The 22,796-nt window shown below is 37.1% G+C and overlaps 1 protein-coding gene across 3 annotated transcripts in view; it reads right to left on the bottom strand.

The window, feature by feature from the left end:
* The window catches only part of L3MBTL4 (L3MBTL histone methyl-lysine binding protein 4), a 449,596-nt gene that overhangs the window by 272,204 nt on the left and 154,596 nt on the right, over positions 1–22,796 (bottom strand). For all 3 annotated transcript variants that reach the window (XM_086682502.1, XM_086682503.1, XM_086682504.1), the window contains exons 6-10: positions 11,557–11,661; positions 10,119–10,254; positions 8,259–8,350; positions 6,898–7,052; positions 5,746–5,822 (exon numbers count right to left, since the gene is read on the bottom strand). In XM_086682502.1, coding sequence (XP_086538628.1) covers positions 5,746–5,822; positions 6,898–7,052; positions 8,259–8,350; positions 10,119–10,254; positions 11,557–11,661 — 565 coding nt within the window. The remainder of the gene's footprint in view (positions 1–5,745; positions 5,823–6,897; positions 7,053–8,258; positions 8,351–10,118; positions 10,255–11,556; positions 11,662–22,796) is intronic.

The raw sequence follows: 22,796 nt of genomic DNA, 5'->3' as shown, positions 1-22,796 counted from the left end.
ACAAGTTACTGGCTGCCAAGAGTTCGGGGAGTGAGAAAGAAGACTAGGCAGAACACAGAGGATTTTTTAGGGCAGTGAAAATATTCTGCGCGATACCAAAATGATGGTCTACATGTCTTTAGGCACTTGTACAAATCCACGGAATGCACAATACCAAGAGTGAACCATGAGTAAACTATCTACTTTTGGGTGATAATGATGTCAATGTAGGTTCATCAATTCCAACAAATGTATCACTGTGGTAGGGAATGTTGATACTGGCAGCTGGTTGTGCATATGTGAAGGAGGAGGTATAAAGGATATCTCTGTACCTTCCTCCCAATTTTTCTGTGAACTTAAAATTTTTCTAAAAACTAAAGTAAAAAAAAAATAGGATGATACTGGCATAAGGATAGGTGTATAGACAGACCAATGGAATAGAATCGAGAATCCAGAAATGAACCTAAATATCTGTGGCCAACTTCTTTTCAATAATGGTACCAATACCATGTGATGGAGAAAGAATAGGCTTTTTTAATAAATGGCACTGGTTAAACTGGACCATATCCAAAAGAATGAAGCTGAACCCCTGCTTTACTTCATATACAAAAATTAAATCAACATGGATCAACAAGTCAAATATAAAAGCTAAAAGTATAAAATCCATAGAAAAAAACATAGTGGGGGCGCCTAGGTGGCGCAGTCGGTTAAGCGTCCGACTTCAGCCAGGTCACGATCTCGCGGTCCGTGGGTTCGAGCCCCGCGTCAGGCTCTGGGCTGATGGCTCAGAGCCTGGAGGCTGTTTCTGATTCTGTGTCTCCCTCTCTCTCTGCCCCTCCCCCGTTCATGCTCTGTCTCTCTCTGTCCCAAAAATAAATAAAAGTTGAAAAAAAAAATTTTTTTAAAAGAAAAAAACATAGTGGTAAATCCTCACAACCTGAAATTTGGCAGTGGATTCTTGTATTTAATACCAAAGCATGATGAATGAATGAAAAAATAGATAAATTGGACTTCATCAAAACTAAAAACTATTTTATGGCAAAATACATTATCAAGAATGTAAAAATACAATCTATAGAATGTGGTAAGACATCTGTAAATCATTTATGCAATATAGGTTAGTAAGTGGAAACAATTTTTAAATAATATATAAATAATAAAAATATAACCCAGTGTTTTAAAAAACAAGCAAAAGATTTAAATAAATATTTCTCAAAAGATATGCAAATGGCCCACAACCACATGAGCAGATGATCAACATCACTGATCATTAGAGAAGTACACATCAAAACCACAATAAGATACCACTTCACACCCAGTAGGATGGGTTTAATTAAGAAAACAGAAAAGAACAAGTTTCTTTGAGAAGTAAGGATGTTGAGAAGTAAGAATTACTGCATGTTGCTAGTGAGAATATTAAAATGGCACAGGTACTTCAAAAAACAGTTGTCGGTTCCTCAAAATGTTAAACATAGAATTATCATATGACCCAGCAATTCTACAATGGGTATACACCAAGGAGAAGTGAAGACACATGTCCACACAGAAAACTGTACATGAATGCTTATAATAGTACTAGTTAAAATAGCCAAAGGTACAAACCAAATGTCCAAGAGATGAATGGACAGACAAATCATGGCGTGTGTACATACAACAGAATAGTATTCAATCGTAAAAAGGAATGAAATACTGATACACGCTACAACTCGGATGAACACTGAAAACATTACACTAAGTAAAAGAAGCCAAATACAAACACGTATTATAGGATTCTTTTTTATATAATACGTATTATTAAGATATGTATTATTATCAAGAATGGGCAAATTCACAGAAAGCAGAGTAGAGGTTACAAGGGGATGAGAGCAGGGAGTGGGGAGTATCTACTTAATAAGTACAGAACGTTTTTATTAAGTGATGGAAGTTTTGAAACTAGAGAGCTAGTGGTTGCATAACACTCTGAATACACTACCACTAAATTGTACACTTTATTTTTTTCAGTTTATTTATTTATTTTGAGAGAGAGCACGAGCTTGAGCGGAGAAGGGCAGAGAGAGGGGGAGAGAAAGAATCTCAAGCAGTCTCCAGGTTGTCAGCATGGAGCCTGATGTGGGGCTTGAACCTACGAACCGTGAGATCATAACCTGAGCTGAAACCAAGAGTCAGATGCTTAACCAATGAGCCACCCAGACGCCCCTAAATTATACACTTTAAAATGGTTAATTGTGTGTCATGTAAATTTCACTTCAATTAAGAAAAAACAGAATACCTTGGAACAAATTTAATGAAGTATAAGACTTACAGACTGAAACCTACAAAATATCATTGAAAGAAAACTAAAGATCTATAGAAGTGGAAAGGTGTCCCAGGTTTATGGGCTGAAAATTTTAATATTTTCGAGATGGCTAATTCCTAAATTGATACAGATCAATCCCTATCAAAATTTGCATTGACTTTTTTTGGACAGAAATTGGCAAGATAATTCTAAAATTCATAGGGATATGTTTGCAAGTGACTCAGAACAGCCAAAACAATCTTGAGAAAGAAGAAAATAGCTTAAAGGACTCACAATTCCTATTTTCAATACTTACTACAAAGTTACAGTAATCAAGATAGTCTGGTACTGGCCTAAGGGTAGACATGTAAAGGAATGCAATAGAATTGAGAATCCAGAAATAAACTCACGTATCTATAGTCAACTGTTTTTGTCAATAATTCTGCCAAGGCCAATCAATAGGGAAAGTAGAGTCTTTAGTGACAAGTCTTTGTGACCAAAGATTAGGCAGTGCTTTCTTAGCAAAAGCACAACAAAGGAAAAAAAAAAAACAGATAAATTGGACTTCATCAAAATTAAAAACTTCTGTGCTTTAAGAGAAGCCATCAAGAAAGTGAAAACAACTGCAGCATCTAATATCCAAAGAACACTTACAACTCAATAATAAAATGACAAATGACCCAATTTAAAAGTGGGCAAAAGATTTGGATGGATATTTTTTGAGAGAAGATACCACAGTAAAAGATGTTCAATATCATTAGTCATTATAGAAATGCAAATCAAAAGGACAGCGAGATCTACCTTCTACCCACTAGGATGGCTGTAATCAAGAAGACAGTAACATACTGGTGAGGATGTGGAGGAAGTAGAATTCTCATTCGTTGCCAGTGGGAATGTACACTGTGTGGCCTCCTTTGGAAAACAGTTTGTCAATTCCTCAAACAGAGTTACCTTATGACCCAGCAATGCCATTCCTAGAATTATACCCAAAAGAAATTAAAACATATCACTCAAAAACTACCTAGAGGTAGGTTAACATGAAAGTTTATAGCAGCTTTATTCATAATAGTCATTAAGTGAAAACAAACCAAATGGCCATCAACTAATGAATGCATGAAAAATTGTAGTATAGCTACACACTAAAATATTATTTGTAAACAAAAGGAATGATGTACTGAGACATGCTACAACATGAACTCGGAAAACATTACACTAAATCAAAGAAGCTACGACACAACAAGCCACATACTCTATGATTCCACGTGTGGCCAAGTGTCTAGAATAGTCAAATCCATAGAGATAGGGAGTGGTGGTTGCCTAGGCCTGAGAGGGAGAAGAAAATGAGGATGACATTCTTTGGGAGGTGATAAAAATCTCTGGTAATAGATAATGGTGATGGTTGTACCACCTTGTGAGTATACTAAAAACCACTGAATTATACACTAAAAGGTGAAATTTGTAATACGTGGACTATATCTCAGTAGGAAAAAGAAGTAGGTAAAGAATTTGCTACAGAGAAACAAAGGGTTGTATGAATTGGGGCTTAGAGGAGGGTAGTATTTTACTGTATAAAAACACTCTGTAATGTGTAAAAGAAACACCAACAAGTATATAAGGTTTAGAGGTAGGTTAACTGAAAGATTCTAATTCAGACATTGTATAACAGGACAAAATCTCCTCAGAATTTTAAACCTAAGTCGTAGGGAAGAAAATCTGACCCTAAAGCATAGACTATCACTAAATTAGTCTATGGGGACAACTCTTACTCAAATTTCAGAACGGTAATGGTATTTGTATATGCAATCAATTCCATGGGGAAAATGACAAACCTAGGTTGGTACTTTATTCACTTTATGAACTAAATAGTTTCTTACTCCCATCAAGCAGAACCTTCAAGCCTTGGCTTTATCTGGGGTATGGGAGCTTTGCCTCCTCAATTCTCAGTTCACGCTAATGATAGAAAGATTCTGGACAGGACAGGGGTGCCTCGGTGGCTCAGTCCGTTAAACATCTGACTTTGGCTCAGGCCATGATCTCACGATCAGTGGGTTCAAGCCTCACATCAGGCTCTGTGCTGACAGCTCAGAGGCTGGAGCCTGCTTCGGATTCTGTGTTTCCCTCTCTCTCTGCCCCTTTCCCGCTCGTTCTCTCCCTCTCCCTCTTCTTCTCCCTCTCCCTCCCTCTCTCTCTCAAAAACAAATAAACATCAAAAAATTTAAAACAAAGAAAGATTCTGGACATACAATTCTTAAAGTACTACACAGACTACTTCTCGACTGACACAGCACCAAGAGACGAGGTGATGAACTTAACCACAGACTCTATCCATGAAGTCTAGTGAGAACAAGCTACAGGCAGCAGAGAAGTGATTCCACTAAAGGAAATGGGAAACAGAGTGTGCTCTATCTCCAGACACACCAACTCAAACAACATGTTCTGAGATCTCGCAAACACTTCACCTCATCTTGAAGAACATTACTCTAAAGTTAACTTTAGCCAGTTTTACAGAAAAATAGGACAAAAACTCTAAATCTGTCTGCGTATCAAAATCAGAATTTGGGAAGACGTTACACATTTTATAAAACTTTTCTAGCTAACTGGATAGTTTAAATAGGTTGTGTTTTTTTTTTTAATTTGGCTTGGTTTGGTTTGTTGATTAGTTTTTAGTTTTTGAATTTTTTTCATGCCGTTTTGATGACAAATCCTTATTATTTTTCTGTATTAAGAAAAAATATTAAAACACAGTAAAATTCTAGAATCATTCAAATAAAAACACTAAATATCTGCTCCATTCTAGAATGGCATGTCACATACTCTACATTTCTTCCTGCACATTTTTAATTGAAAGAAACTGTTTTCTCCTAGAATACTTATTGTAAAAATGCTAAGCTTATGCAGCCACTGTATCTAACTAATTTTCAAATTATAAAACATAAATTTGATAGAGAAAGTCTCTAAATACTTAGTATTTCTGTAGTGAGAAAAAATACAAATAACTAGAAAAAGTCCCTACTTTGGTGTTTAGCTGAACCATTAAGTTGGTGTGGTGAAGAGTTCTGGCAAGTCTGAAGACTCACGGCTAATTCTCACTCCTTAGATTTCTCCATTTGTCATTTAACCCCAAAGTTAAGTGTATTTAATAATCTTATGGCTCAATTAGTGAATTAACATAAGTTATAAGATAAAGTATGTAGGCGGAAATGGATAGTTCAAAATACGGATCTGTAGCAATGGTACTCATTTCATTGGGTAAAACTTTTTAGCAACCTTTTTCTAAATGGCCACCTAATATATCTTTATAAACAGAGTCCATTTTCATTACAGGAAAGACGAGCAGATTTCAGACATGTGGGTTACTTGGTCAATAGAATCTTGCACAGTATTTTTATCACACACTTGGTGTTGAAATGTGGTTTGCATACACACAAATAAAAACAGGCATTGCCACTCACACAGAGATGCTTCAAAGAAAACCCAGCCAGTCCACTCACCTTGGGGTGCTATCAGAGTTCTTCCATTCTCCTGACACCAACCAACTGGCTGGACATAAGGGCTATTTACATCACACCTGCAAAACAGGATTCTGTTTCAGAGCCTATATGACTCAGTGCCAGAGAGAGAATCCAAGAGTAATGACCATTCATTACTCCATGGAATATAGAACTACATAACTAAAATATTTTGTAGCTAAATAGACTCAGAAGTAATTTTTAGCACTGTATTTCATAAGCTAAGTGACCAAACCTCTCTTGAAATTTAAAAGTATTTTCAAAAAGTGTTTGACTAGAACCCGAACTGCCAGTGATATCCCCAAGGAGTGCACATTTTAATAAGCTTCCTCCACCACTTCTTGCTAGCAGCAAGGAAAAATATTAATAGGCCGGCCCAGAGTTTAATAAGACAGACCAATCAGACTCCATATGCCTACCATTTCCTCCCTCACCGTTTCAAGGAACCCAGACCATTCTACCTAAGACACATAGAACAATTAACCAATGTTCTACTTCTTATCCTAGTTCAAAGAAGAAAACCGGGTCCCCTTCATGCACATGAAGAACCACAGCCTCAGGCAGAGATGTGTTGGTTATTCAGGATATACTGTGAAGAAACGCTACAAAAATGATTTTTGCCATTCCCTCTTCTATATTTCAGGTTTTTACCCAGAAAACCCTTTTAACTCATGCAATGTTAGTTTAATGGTATCGTAGCATACATTTTCTCTGCTCCCCACAGGCTTTCAAATAATTCACTCCTCCGTTCTCCCTGTGAATCTTCCCTTTAAAAAATATGACAGGCTGAGTTCAACATTTTTCAGGAAAAAAAAAATACTGCAAGTTCTTAACTTCCTCTTCATAGAAATACTTCCCTCACAAACTAGACACACTATAGTGAAGGGCCCTGAACTGGTCATATTATTTCAGATGAAGCCTCATTAGGTAACCTCTCATAGAACGGAGAAGTTTCTCGGGTTCTTTAATTCAGCAATTCATGTGGAAGAGAAGGAAGGTAGTGAGAAGTTGGTCACTAAATTCCTGATGTTCATTACTCTAAGAACAGAAAGAATGGTGACAAGACTGGAATGAAATTAAATTCTTAACACCAAACACGAACACACGAAAATAAAACGCACGTTGGTGTCTCACCAGTAATCGTAACTATCATCCCAATTGTCAAAATGCACTAGTAAGCGATCTTCAACAATATCTGCTATGGTTGCCACACACACCAAGGAAGGGTTCTTCCTGTCGACGGCCTCCAGCTTCATTCCAACCTGAAATTCTTTAGGCATTGGCCCATTCTAACACAGCACCAGACGGAAGAAGCACAAAGAGAAACAGGACACCAAAGAGGACTGAGCCACTGTCAAAACTTCTTTGTTTAGCATCCGAACAGTCTAAGGGGTATCAACACTTACCCTCCGGAATGAAACCAGCAAATGCTAGTAATAATATTGCAGTAAACTGTTAACGAAGTTAACCTTCATAACAAAAACCCAGGTAACCAGCTTTTACATTTGCATGCAGGCAACTTTTATTTCCCTCCTCATTATCATCTTCCCTTTTCAGTTCTTAGAAGAAATGGTATTAATTTTAAAATATGATGTTTACTGAATGCAGGGAGTGTCAAATAATTTTCTCTGCTCCTTGTAGGCTTTTGAATAGTTTCCAAACATCAGAGTTTGAAGAAGTAGTAAAGACAGGCTCTTTAGCACCAAACTTATCATTTACTTTGATGAGATCTGAAAATAGTGGCTTTCTCAATATTTAAGAAATACATGCATTAATCCACAAATAAACTTAAAAATAATCCAAACACGCTTTTTGTAGCATCTGTACATATTTTTTCATATTAAAAACCAGTAAGGGCTATGATTTACCGTAACATTACAATAATAAAACTCCACTTCTTGTAGGGTGTAATTAGCCAGTCCTGGGATTTAGAGAGTATACATACAATATATTGGGACAAGAAGAGTTTTTTTTCTATCTCTTCACTATCTATTCTGCACCCTTACTCTCGTTCTGTCCTGAAGAGCTGGTAGGTTGCTGGGGACACAGGGCATAAGGAGTATGCTCTACCCGAATCTTCATATGCCCCTTGAATCTGTATGAAATGTCACCCTCTTTCTTGTTACACATAAATCCAACTAAGCCGGGTTTATTCAAAGTCCACCTGTGATAACTACCAGTCTCAAAACACCAAAGGTAAGTTGAAACAAGTAACTCATTGGAAGCAAAAAGAAACAACATTTCTAAAAGGCATTTTAAATTTTAGCAGGATTTAAATATAAAATCTTCAACTCTCTGCCTCTGACTAAAGTATTTAATTGTAAATTTAAAGGAGGAAAAAAGATATGACCATAGGAAATTGACAAATTAAGTGAGAAAAGTCATAGGAAGCTAAGGATTCTGAAAAGATTAAAATACAACAGAATATATAGTGGATTTTAAGACATTTAAGCTCAAGTGGAAATCTGATTTATACTGAGGAAGAAAATACTTACAGAACTCCGGTTTCTGAATAATTTCTTGGGAGCATTTTGCAATTTGCAGGCCTTCAAGTAATCCATCCAAACAAATTTATCTTTTCTATAACCTAAAAAAAATATGGATTGCTCAAAATACCCACAGGATATAACCGTGTGCATATTAAATATATTAGCCTTCTCTAGTCTTCTGTCATAAATTCAATGTCCTTTAGCAGACCACAAAAGACTTAAATTAAAACCCCTAAATTGTTTCAATGTTTTTTAACGTATGAAATTCAAAACTGTTGTGACTTCCCATCAGGCGTGCCACTCCCTACAAATTTTTTAAACTCATTAAGATATGGAACTGGTACCCTGGAAGCCTGATGGGAGTCTCATCTCTTAGTAAGGCTTTCCAACATGGAAAAAGGGAAGAGACCAAGTTCCTGAGTTGATCATCACCCTGAAGAAGTCATCTCACTGAGAATGTCAGAGATCCTACTGATGCAACAATCCAGGGTGCCAGCCCTTGGGGAAATTACAGAAACCCCTTCACAATCCAAAGACCATCTGGCAGCCCCAGATTTCTGCTGTTTATCTTTATTGGGTTTCCATTTTTTACTTTTCCTCCTCTCCATGTGCCTTAAAGTGGCTCACACAGTGCTTGCCCCGATAAGAGGGGCTCAATAAATATTTTCTGATTAAGTGTTACACAGAATAGAAGTCAAACTCCTTGCATAGTCTCCAAGGCCAGGGTTAGACCCCTAACTCCATCTCCTACCTCTTGCCTTTGTTTTCTCTGCTCCAGCCACATTCATCGCCTCGAGATTTCTCAATGTGGCCAGAGGCTCCAGCCCCAGGGTGTTTACTCTTGCTTTTCTCTCTGACAGGCTTCTTAGCCAAGGAGCCTCACTGGCTTCCCTCATTTCATCCACCTGTGTATGGGAAGTGATGTTCTCACGCCCTTCCTCAGCGAGCTCTCCATCCCCTAACCCAGTCACTGCTTGACACTATAGCTTATCTTTATTACTGCTCTCCCCTCTGGAATGAAAGCCTCATGAAGACGCAGATGGTTTACTGTCCCCAGTGCCTGCACACAGCAAGGGCTCCATAAATACCTACTGAATGAATGAGCCTGTGACCAGCTTTCATGAAATCCAGCAATCTTAGGGATTCTGCCATTAGTCTTAGGGACGGATCCCCCAAGGATACTCTGAGTTGGTTACGGAGAATGAAATGACTATATACTGACTCCAGAAGAGCCACAGCCATCAAATACTCTAACATCCAAGCAGGAGACTGTATACAGAAATCTGCTGTGCAAGGAAATGGGCCCACAGGCATCTCAACTGATTAAATCCTCATCTCACCAGCACACAGCAAATAAAAAAGGCTTCAGTCACATTTACCAGCACCAGGTCCTCTAGCACATAACAAAAGACAAAGATGAGATTTTCAATTCCCAAAAAAAGAAAGCAGATTGTGAAACTGTCTTCTCTTTCATAGTTCCCTGTTTTCCAAGATTTGTTTGAAACAGATGACATACAGTGAATCAAAGTTCCTCCCTGTATGACATCAGTGACTAAGTGAAATATTTCATTTCAATCGTGATGAAAAATAAGTTTCTTCATTCCTTATAAGGTTTTAATAAACTTTATGTAACTCATAAGATTTAATTTCTGCCTTAGGTAACTTATCAGAATATTTGACCTTAGTAATCAATGGTGTTTTTCTTTTAAAGACATTTATTCATTTATAAAAATGGTGTCCTTGTAGTCTTACTTCTTTTTGTGGGTTAAACTTTCATTTTGAAAATCAATTCACACCAGGCTCTCTTGTTAGTGTTTCATAAAATGTTGTTAAAATAAAACAAACTCTCTTTCCAACCTGGCTTACCCTTAGGGATGTGCAATTCATGTTTGGTCTTTTCACACCACCCTACTGGATGAATGTCAGGGGAACCAGCATTGGTCCAAAAATCGTAGCAGCTTAAATAACCATCAAAATGAAGTCTTAGGCGGTAACCACACACCTGTAAAATGGAATGTTTACAATCCTTCATTAAGTGTCACACATTTGAAGGGTACACAAAATTAACAAAATTGTCATATATTCTGTCAGTGCCATCAACATATTTGAACAAATCCTTCCATACAAATGTGTTTGTGTTAAAAAAACAAATTTAGAGAGGCGCCTGAGTGGCTCAGTAGTTTGAGCATCCGACTTCAGCTCAGATCATGATCTCGTGATTCATGGGTTCGAGCCCTGCGTTGGGCTCTGTGCTGACACCTTGGAGGCTGGAGCCTGCTTCAGATTCTTTCTCCCTCTCTCTCTGCCCCTCCCCCACTCTGTCTCTGGCTCTCTGTCTCTCTCTCTCTCAAAAATAAAATAAACATTAAAAAAAATTTAAAAAAACAAATTTAAAGAGGACAACTGAATAAAGCAAAATGCTGACAAACAGACACTATCTTTTAAGTATCTAGAATTTTTTCTATAAAAAAATATCTTTTTACTCATTCTAGAAATCTGAGGTCAATTGACATCTCCATCAATCAAAAAGTTTATTTGTTAATTCAATACCTGTTAAATATTGCTTTCAGAAACCCCACCTCCTGCTGTCTAGCTTGGATTCATATCCCAAGACAGTATAAGCTAAAGTACAGAGCAAAACCAAAATGGACATGGCCTCATTTCAACTCTAACATATGGATCTAGCACACCTAATAAAGGAAATAATAAAACAATGTGGAATGCATCCTTAAGAGATGCTATACAAATTTTAATAGCTATAATCAATCAGTAAATTAAGTGAATAGTGCTTTTTATGTGGTTATTAAAAATACAGAGTTTTCATCATTTTAATAATATAAAACGTTTACTAAATATTACATCTTATAAGCCATTTACTTTCATCAATGGCTCTTCATCCTATATAATTTTCATAAAATGCTTGCATTTATATAAATATATACTTCATGTGCATAGGCATTTTTCATACACATTTCTCATTAGTTCAGCTAAAACTTAAATAATTATGTCTCGTTTAACAGACAAAAGTAACACTGTGGGATTCACTGATTTTCATCAACCTCAGATGAAAACTTTACCAATGGAAACAAGGGTAACTGCTGGTGATAAAGGACTTATTAGAAGATTAATCTTCAGAGAAGGAAAAAAAATTCATTAAGAAACGTATTTCGCCCATCACTGACTAAAATTAATCCATAATGTACTGGAACTTGTTTATAACAGAAAGCACTCAAATTCATTATTCTCTAGAAAATTCTCTTCTGTCACTGTGCACTCAGCCCAAGACAGTAACACCATCTCTTACCTCAGCTACAGACAGTACACAGAATACAGATGGATGTCGGGGGTCAATGCCTTCTAATCTCATTCCAACCTGAAAACCATTTTCGTGCTCCGGAAAGGATTGGTCCTATGAAATTTCATGATATAACATTAGCTACTGAAATACCTTCACAATTTGATATTAAAACACTTGGTGTGGCTCTGCATACAATCAAGAACTTACTGTACTAGTTTGAAATCCCAGTGATATAGTTAAAGATAGCTTCTAAAGATAGAAGGTTGCTTTTCTATATTTGGCCCACAAAGAGTGTTTGATCATTTGATCATTTGATCATTATGAAACAGTTCGTATGAGAAACTACATGGCCTATGAACTCCCCATTTATCCTTTTGCCCGTTTTTCCTTAGTGATTTTAAGGAATTCTTGCCACACTCTGGAAACAATCCTTTGTTGATTATAATGATTACCTATTCCCAGTCTATGACTTGGCTCTTTGTTTTCTTTATGATAACTTTGTTGTAGAGAATTTTTTTTTAATTTTAATGTAGTAAAATATACCAATTATTCCCTGTACAGTGTGCACATCTAATCTATGAAATGCCTCACAACCCTGAAGTTACACGGACATTCTTCTGGTGTTCTTTTAAAACTTCTGTTCTTAATATTCAAATCTACAACACAACTGGAATTAATTTTGTTCTATGGTGTGAGGTAGGATCTATTTTTTCATATGGAAAACAGAGTATTCGGCAAAATTTTTGGTATAGTCTCCAGTTTTCATTATTCAGCAAAGTTATCACCATTATATCATGTTTCTACATATCTGTAGGTCTATTTCTGGCCTTCCTATTCTGTTCATTGGTGTATATGCCTATATCACATTGTCTCACTTGCTTATAATGACTGTCCAGAGAGCAATCTTTATCATATTGAGTTTTCTAATTCAGGAGCTTGTTCCCTCTCCATTTCATCTAATCACTTTTGTTTGTCCAAGATGTTTTTACAATTTTAAAACAGACTTCATATGTTATTAAAATTTTCAAACAGGCTTCAAAAATGCTTTCTTACATTTATTTCTGTATACCTTTCAATGTTTATTGTTACTGTGAATGGAATCTATTTTGTAATAGACTTTAATGTATTCCCATTCATAATATTTTCTTTAATACTAGCCTTGTTTCCCACAGCCTTGCTAAATTATTATTACTTTTGAGCAGTTTTGAGCAGATTCAGCATTACTAGTCAATTTATTCTTAATTGCAGATAAATTATAAGTATGCTAATAGAAAGTAATGCTTGAAATCTAGTAGTTCTATTAGATCAAGAGCTGATTTTTAATCACTAATTTTATTACTGTTTATTACTAGTTACATATTAGTGTTTATTTTTAGGGTGAAATTTGTTCTTTTGGAAAAAATATTTTCATTTGGATATAATGTCAAACTTACAAGTTGCAAGAACAAAATAATACAGAGAACATGCATAGCCTTTGCCTAGACCCAGTTATTCTTAACAATAGTAGAGGACCTCATTTGTTTTATCATTTCTCTTTGTTCCCTCTCTCATACATCTGTGTATGTACACAGATATAGATATACACAGATACATACACATGTACTTATGATTTTTTCTAAATCATTCGAGAGCCCTTTACCCTTAAGTACTAAATGATTTTCCCAAAGAGCAGGCAGTGTACATTCCCCAAGAACAGGAACATTCTCTTACATAACAACAGTTCAGTTATCAACTTCTGTAAATTTAACATTTATATACTGTTAACTAATCTTCCATTCATATTCCAATGTTTCCAACTTATCCAACAATGCACTTTGTAACATTGTCCCCCTACAGAACAGGATTCAGTCTAGGGTCAGATATTAAATTTAGTTGATATGTCTTTTTACTCTCCCTTAATCTGGAACATTTTTCATACTATTTATCTTTTATAACATTGACATTTTTAAAGAACATAGTCTTTCCCCTCCAACATTCTGTTAAATAGAAAGTTCTCATTCTGGATGTGTCGGATGTTTCCTCATGATTACATTCGGGTTATGCATTTTCTGCCAGTATACTATATGGGTAATGATGTGTCCTCAGGAGATCACATCTGGAGCCACATGATGATATCCATGACTCCTCTTTCTGGTGATGTTAATTTTGATCACAAAATTACAGTGTTGTCAAATTCCTTCATTATATAGTCACATAGAAAACACACATTCACATACATAATAAACATTTACACATATATGTACATATATGCATTCTTATGTATATTTTATAAACGTCAAGTTCAGACAGATAAGTCTAATTCCAATCCATCCCTAATGGGCTTATTCTGCCTTTTTCCATCCACTTTTGTCTTTTTCCTCCAACCAGGTCCACACATGTATTCATATACTGAATTCTATAGCGTATCTGTTAGAGTTTCAGGACTATATCACCTACACACCTATAATAAACATATCTACAGAAAAATTTCAAGATTTGCTTGCAATTCTCCCTCCCTGCTCTGCGATCCAAGAATGGGGTATATAGTTAAAAACTGTGTTCATATACTACTTGGATTCACGTTTTTCTCTGCCTTTAGCGCAGTTATGGTATTCACTTGAAATATGGTCGAGTTCGTTGATTTAAATGTGCTTTCGGTTCTTAATAATTTATTTTTATCTCTTAATATGTAGAATGTTAACATGCTTCCAAAAGTTAAAGCTATACAAAAAAAGTTCTCAAAGAAGTGCCTCTCCCTCCCATATCCTATCCGCCACACTCCACCTCTTATGGGTAACCAACCTTGCTGTTTTTTGGCTTGTCCTTCCTGGATTTCATTTTGTAAAAATAAACACTTATGTTTATGTTTTGTCTTATTTTTCCCTTCCTTCTGACACAAAAGGTAGCATACTATACATACTATTTTGCACGTGTCTTTTTTCACTTCCTAATGTCCCCTGGAAATCACTCCATGTCAGGTCACAGTGACGTCCACATTCTTTTTCACAGCTGCATTTTACTCCACTGTGTGTATGTATCATAGTTTACTCCACCATCCTCTACAGCTGGGTGAATGCCTTTTTTATATGAACATGAAATTGTTTTCATAGCTTTATAAATTGGCTTGTAAAATGTCGTTAAGAACATTCACAGATCATTTTAGAAGCTTCCAAGGAGAAACTTAAAGGATGACAAAACCCAAAACGAAATGGCAAGAATGAATGATTTCTCAAGAATATTTTATTTCTGCAAAAATAAATGTCATGTGTGTGTTTAATTCCCCCAGCCTTCTTCTCACATCTACTCTGTTTTCCCGCAGATTGTATGTAACAGGTTTTGTGTGACTGCCTCCTGTTTGCTGCTTTGAAATTTTCTTGGTTAACTTCAAAAGCACTGCACACACATACATGTGTGTACACACAACACTGATAAGAAAGCGAAGGGGAAGGCGAGACACGGGGGGTATACTAATAACGCTGAAAGGAAATTTAAGAAGCTATTAAAAACTGAGAGAACATTTTTCATGTTTTAACAAAACTTCAAATACAAAACTGGAGACGGGGAGGAACCAGTATTCTATGGAATGGACTATACTTTCTTTTCACATGTGAATGACAAATTCAAGATACTGACAATAATTCACAGCCAGGAGTTAGGATGATCAACATTACTCTTGTTAGCTTTTTCAGAGGTTTTTTTGAGTGAAATTTGGGAGCTTTAGATAACATTGCAAGGGACGCTGCATGGCTAAAATGACTACAGCATTCTTTGGAGGGTTTCAAATAAAAAACCATTCATTTTGACAATCTGAAAGGCAGCATTTAGTGAGAAATAGCATTGTCTTTCATCAATCTCTTTTGTTTAATGGTTTATTCATAGCACATTTAATTTTTTTCTTCTCTAAATATCATATATTTTATGAACATAACTGATAGCCATGTTGTAAAATTATATTTTATGATGACAAAAGGGAGCTGGAATCACACATAAAGCAAACAATAGTCTGTTAAACTCAGTCACAAAAAATCGTAAGGTCTGTGGACCTGAAAAAACTTTTAGAGATAAATAAACTCAAACCCAGAGAGGTTAAGAGACTTTCTCAAGGTCACACAACCTGCTTAGCAGCAGATTGTAACTAAGGACCCAAATCTGCCAACTCTTCACTCCACAGCTGGGGAGTGTTTTCCCGCAGATTGTATGTAACAGGTAACATACAGGTAACAGGTTTTGCTTGCTTTATATGTATCAGTATGTCATGGTATTTATAAAGTGCTTAGAACAGGATCTGGCCCAGAGTTAAGTGCTACGTTGTATGTACTTTATAAATACCAATTCATTAAATCATCATAAAAACCATATGAAATAGGCATTATGTACATTTTACTGATAATGAAACTGGGGCACAAGAGGTTATGTAACGTGCCTCCTGAGACCACAATGTGTGTCTGGCTTTAGTGTATGAGTGAGTAATCAGTATACTAGATCAACATCATCACACTCACTAACTAAAGACTTCAACAATTCTTAAACTTTTATTTTATAATTAAAATGTAGAATGAGTTTTTAAAATCTCTAAAATTTGTGGTCTGAATATGTACTATACGACCATTAAATGATCCCCAAATGCCATATGAGAACTTAATATGGACTAAAGGTGGCACTTTAAGTCAGGGGAGTAAACGGAACTATCATTAGGACACGTGAGTATCCATCTGGGAAGACTAACTCAATTATAAGCCTACCACAGCAATGTATGCAAAACTAACTTTAGAGGTAGAGAAAACAGACACAATACAATGGAATACAATGCCGCTATTAAAAAAGACCTGAATTTGCTGAGGTGTCATGATAGCCATGACATACTGATACATATAAAGCAAGCATCAGATGAGTGGAACACAACTATTTATATAAGCATTATTCACATATCTGCATAACTACATAATACAGACCTGGAAGTATATACATGAAATCATTTTGAGTGGCTCACCTAGAAAGGGGAGCCAGCAGAGAGAAACCCTTTTCACACTCTTCTGTCTTATTAGAATTTTTAAATGGCATTATAATTAGTTTTAAAAAATCAGTGTGTGCCCCCCCCCCCAACACACACACACACAAAACTAGGTGATGACGACGCCAGGCAAGTAGATAGGACATAGGTCCCAAGAAGCCTTGTGTGTCTTGTTAAGGAACTTTCAGTTTATTCTTAGTCAATGAATTGCCAGAAAAAGCTTTTAAGCAGAGGGGAGGAAAAAAATTTCTTGCATTCTGTAAAGATCTTATTAGTGGCAGTATGGAGAATTAACGTAAAAAATAGCAAGACTAGAAATAGGAAAGATGCTTACGGAGGCTTTTAATATCTACTGATAATTGAGAATTTGCCATGTGCCATGTATAGTACCTAATTCCGCTCATTTAAGCCTTAAAACTCACTGTACTGGAACTATACAATCCCCATGTCACCTATGAGGCTCAGAGACGTTCACAGCTAGTCAGTAAAAACCTGGACTGCAAATTCAAACCCTGGTCCGTGTGCTGAACCGCAATCCAGAACACTGCAGGAGGCTGGACAAGTGACAATGAGGACCACAACCAATGCAGAGCCGGAGCTGGGAACAGGCGGGAGGGGCAGGTTCACCACCCACGCAGGAGACAAGACAGGCAGTACCTGATGACCGGCTGGATGACCGGCAGAGGACAAAGATGGCAGGGAATTTTAAACTGACACCCACGTTTCAGGCTTGGAAGAAATACCCAAATTTTCCATAATGTGATAATTTTTACTTTTATAATGTTATCAATATCTCCTGATACCTTCAAGGACTTTATAGACAGCTCGTGGACAATGACATTTTTGTACCTACTTTTCAATTCCAACTTTCTGGTGCATTACTAAAGCTTCAAAGCCTCCCCCCACCCCCAAACCCCCGGTACAGTATCTTGCAATGAATCTTTCATCTTTCAAGTCTATTCACTGCAAATACTGGCAGACTATGAGAGGTTATGAAACTCCTTTCTTGCTTTCTCCTCAGGGAGCTTTATGATTTTCACCTGAGCTAACACTAGAACCTATCAGGAATATTAGAATCCCTCCTGGCTTCCTCTGGTTTTAATCACAGAGAAAATGGAGATCTTGAATATATGTAAATCTATAGACAGACACAGATATACATCCATATATACATACACGCACTCACACAGAGCATCCAATCATGTACATATGCACATTTGTTTTTCTATTCTTGCCTAAACTACACCTTAATGTAGCTGTTTTTAATGGTGGGGCAAGGGCGGGGTCCATGACTTTAATGGTGGAGTAAGAGTGGCATCTATGATGTCTTCAGGGACTCTAGAAGCCTCCTTAAAATTTCGTGTGCAAATGGATCTAAGCACTTCTCTAAGGAGATTATCAATAGCTTTCATTAGATGTTCAAAAGGGTCTCAGACCTAAAAAAAGATTAAGAGCCACATGGCTGTCCTTTAAGGGAATCTGTCATTAATCAATCCACTGACTAAACAACATATTTAGGAGTCTTCACTAAGCAGACAAAGCAGTTCACCGCAGCTGTTCATCACGGATATACAGGCCAGGCAACAAGGCATGCTTCAAATCCTGCTTTTTCAACTGATGCCTATTTTTGCCATCTATTTGTTAGGCTAATGGGGAAAAATCATCACCTACATAATTAAACATAACTCGCTGCAAGGCTTCAGTTAAGATGGCAGTGAAGGATGGCTGATTGTGTATTTTTAAACTCTCATTTTAGAGACTACTTCCTTGTTATTTTGAACATTTTTCATAGATTAATTCTGTATCCCAAACTGCTGCCAAGATTATAACAAGAAGCATTCTACAAAAAGAGAACACAGAACTCATGATACAACAAAAGTATTCTTTAATAAGTTAGTGGATATAATTCCTACTGCTTTTTCGTGAATATTTTACTATAATCTCAGATGCAAAAATTCTCATTTCTCCAGAACTACTGACCTTATTGATAGTAAGAAATTTGGCTGGTGTGTGTGTGTGTGTACATCCAGTTACCCTAACCTACCCACTGACTGATTTATAGTCTCAGAAACAAAAAGAAAACACTTAGCAGAGTGGGTGATATACTGTTGGATTTAGGAAGCTTTATACCAACAAAAATCTTTATGAACAAAGAGAAAGAACCCACACAGTATAAAATAAAATACTGCATAGAAACAACTTTTAAAAATAACTTCTGAAGTTGTCTGATAATTCACTGGCCATCACTGAGTAGATGCCACAAATATCTGAGTGTAGTGTCTACAACAATAAACCACATATTTTTTTCCCCAAATGACTAAACCCTTCTAGGGAAAAAAGACAAAGATATTTCTAATATAAATTTGCTTTAACTGAAAGAGAAGAGCTGTGAAAACTATCTACTCTTGATTCTGAATACCACTATTTTCTTCTTTTAATTTCTCTTCCTCTGAACATCTCTGAACACGACATTCAGCTTCCAGCTGGAACTGCAGATAAGCAGACTGTACAGGGGCTCCAAGCCTCCCCCACCCCAAGAAGGAACAGGCAATCCTGATCAGACTGTCCAGCCTCACTACTTCAGATGTGCTAAACCATTTCCCAGGCCTCTGGTATTTTGAATCCCACCATTACAGAGAAGTGGATTCTAAGAATAGGAAAAATACCTGAGCTACAAGTTCAGGATGGATCTTCAGTTTTGCCCCAGAACTTACAGCTTTAGAGAACATGAGAAATGAACATGAATGAGAATTCTCTCCGTTCTTCAGAGTCCCAGCCATTAATCAGCTTAAATGACTTCACTTTGCAAGGAGTCTAGTTTTAAAATATACTTCTTTCTCTGCCCTCAATATGCCTTGTGATTTAAACCCCAACCAAAGGTGTGAATATAATACACACAGTATTTTTTTCAAAACATGTTTTTTCCCTAGAACTCTTTCTTTTAATTTTTTAAAATTTAAATCCAAGTTAGTTGACATATAGTGTGATAATGATTTCAGGAATAGAATTTAGTGATTCATCACTTATATACAACACCCAATGCTCATCACAAGTGCCCTCCTTAATGCCCATCACCCATTTAGCCCATCCCCCCACCCAACACCATGCCAGCAACCCTGTTTGTTTTCTGTATTTAAGAGTCTCTTATGGTTTGCCTCCCTCTTTGTTTTTATCTTATTTTTCCTTCCCTCTCCCTAAGTTCATCTGTTTTGTTTCTTAAGTTCCACATGAGTGAAATCATATGATATTCTTCTTTCTCTAGCTGACTTATTTCACTTAACATAATACACTCTAGTTCCATCCATGTTGTTGCAAATGGCAAGGTTTCATTCTTTTTGATTGCCAGGTAATATTCCACATACATATATGTATGTATTCCATTGTGTGTGTGTGTGCACGTGTGCGTGTGTGTGTGTGTGTGTGTGTGTGTATATATATATATACATATGTATATATATATCACATCTTCTTTATTCCTAGGAGAACTCTTAAATATCAATGATGTTATCTTAAAATGGGGCAGCAAAATACATACAGAAGAGAAAAACAAGCAGTAAAACAAACAAGCACACACTTTAAGTATTTGACAGAGCACCTGGACAGAGACTATAATCTGATTCTAAGCACATGAGAATTCATAGTATAATTAGGTATTTCATTTTTGTTTATACAACTACCAAAAAAGCCATGCATGGTCATCAATGTGGCTAATGATTAATATTTAAAGTATTATCTAAAAAGGATCTATATTAAAACTACAATAGGGTTCTCAGTGATTAGCAAGTAATTTGGAAGCACATTCAAAGCACAAAAACTTGACATTTGACTGAACTGTTTTGGTTGAAAAAGTCCTACTTGTCTGAAATTGTTCTACAGGGGGTTATAACAAATACGAATTTTCATGGCAGCATTTTTCTACACCTGCAAAGCTAAACACAAATCCAGGCTTTATAAAAAACAAAACACAGACACAGGTTTTTCAGATTCTATTTAATGTACTGGCATATTTAAAAAATAGATTTTTAAAAATATAATTCAGGTCTGGGTACAGAAGTTAAATTTAGAGAGAGTGTGTAAGCTATTCTTTCACTTGGACTTCATAAGGAAAGTTGAGAGAGAACAACAGTGTGTTCAAATAAAGCTGTCATGTCTAGGGCCATTAGGAGGTTAAATTGAGAAGGTGTCTTTGTTCCCCAACTACCCCCAGCTCTTTCCAAAAGAACCCCCCACAGCACATCATCCTACAGATGGCTGAAATTTCCTTATCAGGACACAAAGTATTTCTTTCCAAAATCGTAACAGATTACTACAGATTTTAGAGATGTAGAGGGACAGGGTATAATACAAAAATGTGTTAAGGAGTGTCCAAGAAAAAGATGTTGCTAAAGGAAGCAGGGGAAGAAAAAGTAGAAACACCAAATCCACATGATGATTTTGCCTTGCTTTAGGAGACAAAGGAGAGCAAATGAGGAAATATATCTGTTTTCCTCATAAAGATGGAAGGAGCAGCATCACAACAAGAGTAGAAGATGTGGAATAGCAGTATCTACCAACACTAAGATTTCAGATGAAGCTCCAATGATGGGTGGTTTTCAGACTTGACATTCACCCTGAAGCACAGAAGATCAGGGAACTGAGATGGAACACCTCAGTTGATAGGCCATGCTTGATGGGGGCAGCCAAGAGCATTACTGTGGTCAAAGAGAGGCAAGTCCCAGTGAGGATGAAGTCTCGGGAGACTTGGTCCTGGCTAGTGTTCTGAATAAATACTGTCAAGAAGGGCAGAGAGAAAGTTCTGGGGAGAGCAAAGGACTAGAATCTGAGAAGTATAATTTTAAGAATTCTTACATTTGGGCACCTGGGTGGCTCAGTCAATTATGCCTCCAACTCTTGATTTTGGCTCAGGCCATGATCTTGTGGTCTATGAGATCAAGCCCCACATCAGGCTCTTTGTTGACATTGCAGAAGCTGCTTGAGATTCTCTCTCTCCCTCTCTCACTGCCTTTCCCCCACTTTCTCTCTCAAAATAAATAAATAGACATTTAGAAAATGAATTCTTGCATTTAATAAAGTGAACTATACATCAGTCACTATATTGTGCTAAACACTTTATATACATTTTATGTAATTCCTCAAAGTCCCTAAGAAGTGGGTGATACTATCTTCCACTTTCAGTTAAAAAACTAAGAGTCAGAGAAACACATCAGAGTCCTTCTTCTATTGAGGGGAGAAAAATTTAAAGGCCTTATTGAGGAAGCACATGTCCAAGCACCAAGCCAATTAAAGATGCTCAAAAGTGCACCTCTCCCAGAGAATCACAAAGCAGAGGGAATTTTTAAAAAAGAAAGAAACCCAATCAGTCTTCACAGAAATTACAGTTCTACCCAGACACAAAACACACTTGTGTGCAATCACAGAGAACAACATAAAAAGCCATCAGACATGCTATGTACACAAATGACAACCAGAACCACAATTTACAACAATCATTCCAGCAATACAAATCTGTTACAGTTGTTATCAAAATGAAGTGGAGGGCTTACTCCCAAATGAAGGCAGTAATGGTAGGGGCCGAGAGAAGAAACTGAAGGGGCAAAACCTGAGCAGACTAGATTGCCAGACATACTCAAGCAGAGAGAGGAGGAATGGCAGCTGGCCACAGGGCAATGAGAGTAGAGGGCCCTTCCCAAGGATGAGGAGCCCATGAAGCAGACTCACACAGGTAGACTGAGAAGAGGAATCGGTCTTCATGTACTGAGTGTAAGCCTCCTGAGGGCCACGCTGGGGAAGAGGCCAGAAGACCAAGAGAAAGGTCTGGGAGGTTATGGCCTCCATGAGGTCTAGTCAGAACTCGAGTTACGGGGATGGATGAGATGCCCCGGGAGCCATGCAGAATGGGGCCCTAGATGGAAGCCCAGGAGAAGAGGAGGACTTTCGGAAGCACCTGGTGAGGAGTGGCTGGGAACAAGCAAAAGCAGCAGCTGACCACGGACAGAGTCCTGGGGCAGAGGGGGTGTAAGTCAAGGATGTAAGTCAAGGTGTAAGTCAAGTCAAGGATGAAATCATCTGCGGGCATAGTTTCGGCAGTGGTTGAAGTAAGGGCCAGGATGCAGTGCTTGGAGGGTGGGTAAAGTTTAGAAAATGAAGAAAAGAGAGAATTCAGGTGAACATTTCAAGAAGCTAGACCAGACTAAGGAGATGAGCTATTGAGAGGAGGGCCGGACTAAGGGACAGCATGCTTTCCTAAAGATGGGAC

The sequence above is a fragment of the Puma concolor genome, chromosome D3 (genome assembly GCF_028749965.1).
Source record: "Puma concolor isolate L17-30 chromosome D3, mPumCon1.1.hap2, whole genome shotgun sequence".
Classification (NCBI taxonomy): Eukaryota; Metazoa; Chordata; class Mammalia; order Carnivora; family Felidae; genus Puma; species Puma concolor.
This window is presented reverse-complemented; position numbering and strand designations above follow the sequence as displayed.